Genomic DNA, 4,407 nt, shown 5'->3' with positions numbered 1-4,407 from the left:
ACGAATCATCACCATCATAATCATAATCAACAGTAGTAGTACTGTCTGGGATAGGATGGAGGAGGTGTGAGGTATCATCATTATCCTCCATCGTCTTAGTATTAATGGTTGTTGAAGTAGTAGTGCTTTTATTATTATTACTATCATCATCATCATAACAATGGTGTATGATGGGATAGGTTATAATAACATACCAAGAGAAGGCATATATCTGCAATACATATTGTTGTTGATGTTGATGAATAATAATAACAACAACATCAAGTAACGGTAGTATATGTTGTAATTCGGCTTATGTTGAGCATTTCGTCATTGTCGTCATTGAGCTAATATAAAATGCGTCTGAGCTATTCCCCACGAAAGTTTGAAAGAGAGCCAATAGCAAGTTGAGTAGACGTACGATACCATATATAGAAAATACTACTACTACTACTACTACTACTACTACTACTACTACTACTACTACTTCTACTACTACTGCTACTACTACTACTACTACTACTACTACTACTACTACTACTACTACTACTACTACTACTACTGCTACTACTACTACTACTACTACTACTACTACTACTACTACTACTACTACTACTACTACTACTACTACTACTACTGCTACTACTACTACTACTACTACTACTACTACTACTACTACTACTACTACTACTGCTACTACTACTACTACTACTACTACTACTACTACTACTACTACTGCTACTACTACTACTACTACTACTACTACTACTACTACTACTGCTACTACTACTACTACTACTACTACTACTACTACTACTACTACTACTACTGCTACTACTACTACTACTACTACTACTACTACTGCTACTACTACTACTACTACTACTACTACTACTGCTACTACTACTACTACTACTGCTACTACTGCTACTACTACTACTACTACTACCACTACTACTGCTACTAGTACTACTACTACTACTACTACTACTGCTACTACTACTACTACTACTGCTCTCAAGGCAGTTTTATTTCCCATAATTCCTGCTAACTCCCCTCCCGGGGCTTTCTTTCCTTATGACAGCATCAGACAGCGACACCGTCAATACTCGTCCACGCCGCAAGAAGAACTTCGTCGGAGCGCCAGCCTCCGGCACTGCTCCAGCTGCATCATCAAGCACTCCGTCAATTTTGACATCAGCCGAGGTGAATGCCTCGGTAAGCCCAGCGAGGTCTTGGGCATCGTATTCCGAGGATGAAGATGACTTCCCCAACGAGGGTAGTCAAGCTCGCCCAGTTCTCGGTCGCGAGGCTCGAGATAGAAATTCTGCAGTCAGAGAAGCCCAAGAAGAGCAAGAACCATCTTATACGGATTGCATGGACACCATCAATGCTACCATAGCAAAAGTCAAGAACAAGGCGAATCGGACGCTAAACAACGGCGAAGAACAGGCCATATTTTCGGCCTTTCAGCATATGAACAAGCTCTACATAAGGGTTTTGGAGGAGAATCGTAAGCTGAGGAAAAGAATTGATGACCACCGCTGCGAACAGGGGGGTCACCCTGGACCAACCAGGGTTGTCGAGCGCATGGCCCCACTCCCAAAGCCCACCTACAGGGAGGCCCTTCAAGGTGTCGCTAGCAACACCGAGAAGATGGCTGACCAACCGGTAGTGTACATATCCATGACTGAAGAAGAGGACAAGACCGGCAAAATAAAGGAGATCAAGACACACATAGCCGGTAGTAAGGTCGAGAAAATTTTCTCCACTAAGAAAGGAGTGGCTATTCGCTGCCACTCGGATGAGGATGCAGGGGCGGTCATCACGTCCTTACAGACGAAAGGACTCCAAGGAAATCGCAAACCACCTCTTCTCCCAGAGGTCTGGTTGTCCTACGGTACCGAGGATATACGGGAGAATGGTGAGCTACTGCCCCTGGTGACTCAGCACGCGCCCCATCTCCTTCCATCGGAGTGGAAGGCGCTTCGTACAAGTGCCAGAGGTGTGGCTATTCGTGTACCACTAGTAGCGAGAGACGCGCTAATAAAGGAAGGGTTGTTCTTGCCTGGCTGTCACTACAAAGCGAAGGACTCTCCCTTCCTGAGGATATGTTTCCAGTGTGGCCTAAACCACAGTGGGGAATGCTCAAGGAGGGAACCATGCTGCGCAAGGTGTGGCCGTAAGCATCCGCTGCATGAGTGCCGTAACCACCCTACTCTTGCTCCGGATGAACACAAGTGCAGCCTGTGCGGCAAACAGGGCCATAATGCTCTAGAAGGCTTCAATAGCCCTGCTGCTTGCCCTAAGAAGCTTAATTTGATTAAGATTAAGTTGGCAAAAACACGGTTGGGTCCTTCATCGCCACCGTGGTTGTTCTAAGGGGAACTGAGGACGCATCTAGTATATCGATCTTGCAATTTAATTCTATGAGATCTAGGCTTAACTTAGATCACACCGTGTGTAACATTTTGGACCATTGTAGTCCACCTTTGTTTATTCTCTTACAAGAGCCACCGAAGCGCATCTTTGTAGCTGGCTATACTGTCCTTTATGATTCTAATGTGCTTGAAGGACTAAGAGCCTGCGTGCTAGTACACAACAGCGTTGCGAAGAGGTCGGCTCTCATCTGTGACTTCTCCACTCCTGATGTCACCACTGTATTCTTTGAAGGTTTTTATTTCGTGAGTTTGTATATAGATTCTAGTCGCTCGTCTATTGAGGCTACAGAGGTTGTTGGAAGGCTGCTCGATGCTCTTGAGAGCACTACACTCGGCAACGCTAAGGTGGTTATTGGTATGGACTCCAACGCACACCATAAATCATGGGGAATAATGCCACATGCTGTGGGAGGGAATACCCAAGCGAAGACCCGCGGTCGTGCCCTACACGACTTCATTACTGAAAGGTCCCTGGTGCTGAGAAATATCCGCTCTGATCCCCTCACCCCCACCTTCATATCTCGGAAGACGGACTTGGAGAGCTCGGGTAAGTACACGAGTATAATAGACCTCACACTATCGACAGACAATGTCATGATCAAAGACTGGAAGGTAGTGTGTGGGCTGGAAGACCTCGGCGATCATAGGCCCATAAAATTCAAGATCATCCCCAGGAGCGGGGAACCGAGAACGAGATCCATACCCACATCGCCGCTGGCAGATTATCCTCATCATCGCACCGACTGGAAGAAATACAAAGAAGCTACGAGCCGGATGCTTGATTCATCGTGGGCTTACCCTCCCCCAGGGACACGTCCCGAGGTGGCAGTAGCTACACTCCTCGAGCATATAACATTGGGCTTGGTGGAAGCTGCCCAGGCGGCCACCCCGAAAAAGGCCTCCAGGATGGACACTGAGAGAGACACAGGAGGGAGAAAGCGGCGCCAAGGAGCGAAGCCAAGAAACTGCTGGTGGGACGCAGAGTTGAGGGAAGTGAGAAGGAAATTGAACCAGGTTAAGAGATCTCCTCGGGCAACCAGGGACGATATCGTAGCGGCACGCAGACAGTATAAGGCACTACTCAGATCGAAGAAGACTAGAGCCTACCATGACTTCCTAGACTCCCTGGGAAATGCCGAGTCCGCTGAAGAAGTCTACAAGCGTATCAAGACTAAGAACACGACGAGCTGTCTGGTCCTACTAGCAGGGGATGCATGCCCGGCCAGCACATGCTCGCGCCTCGCAGACCAGTACATCGGAGGCACCCCGGCAACCCCCAGGAATATGGTGCAGACAGAGTACAGGTTAACCAGGTCTCCAGACCCTCATGACAACTCTACCTTCCTCCATGATGGCGTTGTATCTCCAATATCCGCTGATGAGATTGAGCGTTCTTTGCAAGCAGCACAGAGTAACAAGGACAAGCTGGGGGGACAGGACGGCCTACGATGGAGGCACTTACTAGAATCGGACCAAGTACTACTTCCACTGGTGAGTCGCCTTTTCTCGTGGTGTCTGATATACTCAATAGTACCAGAGAGTTGGAGAGAGGCCTTAGTTATCTTTATACCGAAGCCGGGAAGGGATATGGGAGATATCTCATCGAGGAGGCCAATAAGCTTAACATCAGTGTTCAGCAAATGGTTTGAGCGTACGCTTTTGAACCGCTCGCCTGGCATTGACTCATATTTGAGAACCGGTGGTCACCAGTTTGCTTATCTTCGTCACCTAAGTACGATCCACGCAGTGAAGAGGATAGTAGACTTCAGACGAGACCACAAGCACCATTACATCCTCTCAGTTGACGTCAAGAGTGCGTTCTGCCAAGTGGGACACGAAGCAATTGTGGAGGGACTGAGGAAGGCTGGGGCACCCAAAGAGGTAATCAAGTGGTTTGCGTGGTGGCTAGAGAGAAGAGTGGGACACGCAGTTTTTGGCGAAGAAGTAGCAAGCAGATTGGCCACCCCAGGAGTGGGAGTGGCTCAGG

The 4,407-nt window shown here is 47.9% G+C and overlaps 2 protein-coding genes across 2 annotated transcripts in view; one reads left to right on the top strand and one right to left on the bottom strand.

Annotated features, from left to right (window-relative positions):
- Pmar_PMAR011747 (hypothetical protein) overlaps positions 1-1,018 on the bottom strand; it is a gene marked incomplete at both ends in the record, with an annotated part of 1,635 nt that extends 617 nt beyond the window's left edge. Inside the window, 2 exons of the mRNA XM_002773839.1 lie at positions 13-94; positions 992-1,018. Of these exons, the coding sequence (XP_002773885.1) occupies positions 13-94; positions 992-1,018 (109 nt within the window). The remainder of the gene's footprint in view (positions 1-12; positions 95-991) is intronic.
- A 38-nt stretch (positions 1,019-1,056) lies between these two features.
- Positions 1,057-4,407, top strand: part of Pmar_PMAR011746 (hypothetical protein) — a gene marked incomplete at both ends in the record, with an annotated part of 5,117 nt that continues 1,766 nt past the window's right edge. Inside the window, 4 exons of the mRNA XM_002773838.1 lie at positions 1,057-1,903; positions 2,680-2,967; positions 3,142-3,831; positions 4,222-4,301. Coding sequence (XP_002773884.1) covers positions 1,057-1,903; positions 2,680-2,967; positions 3,142-3,831; positions 4,222-4,301 — 1,905 coding nt within the window. The remainder of the gene's footprint in view (positions 1,904-2,679; positions 2,968-3,141; positions 3,832-4,221; positions 4,302-4,407) is intronic.

Source organism: Perkinsus marinus (assembly GCF_000006405.1).
Source record: "Perkinsus marinus ATCC 50983 genomic scaffold scf_1104296958712, whole genome shotgun sequence".
Taxonomy (NCBI): Eukaryota; Perkinsozoa; order Perkinsida; family Perkinsidae; genus Perkinsus; species Perkinsus marinus.
Note: the sequence above shows the minus strand (reverse complement) of the source record. Positions and strands in the feature narration are given on the sequence as shown.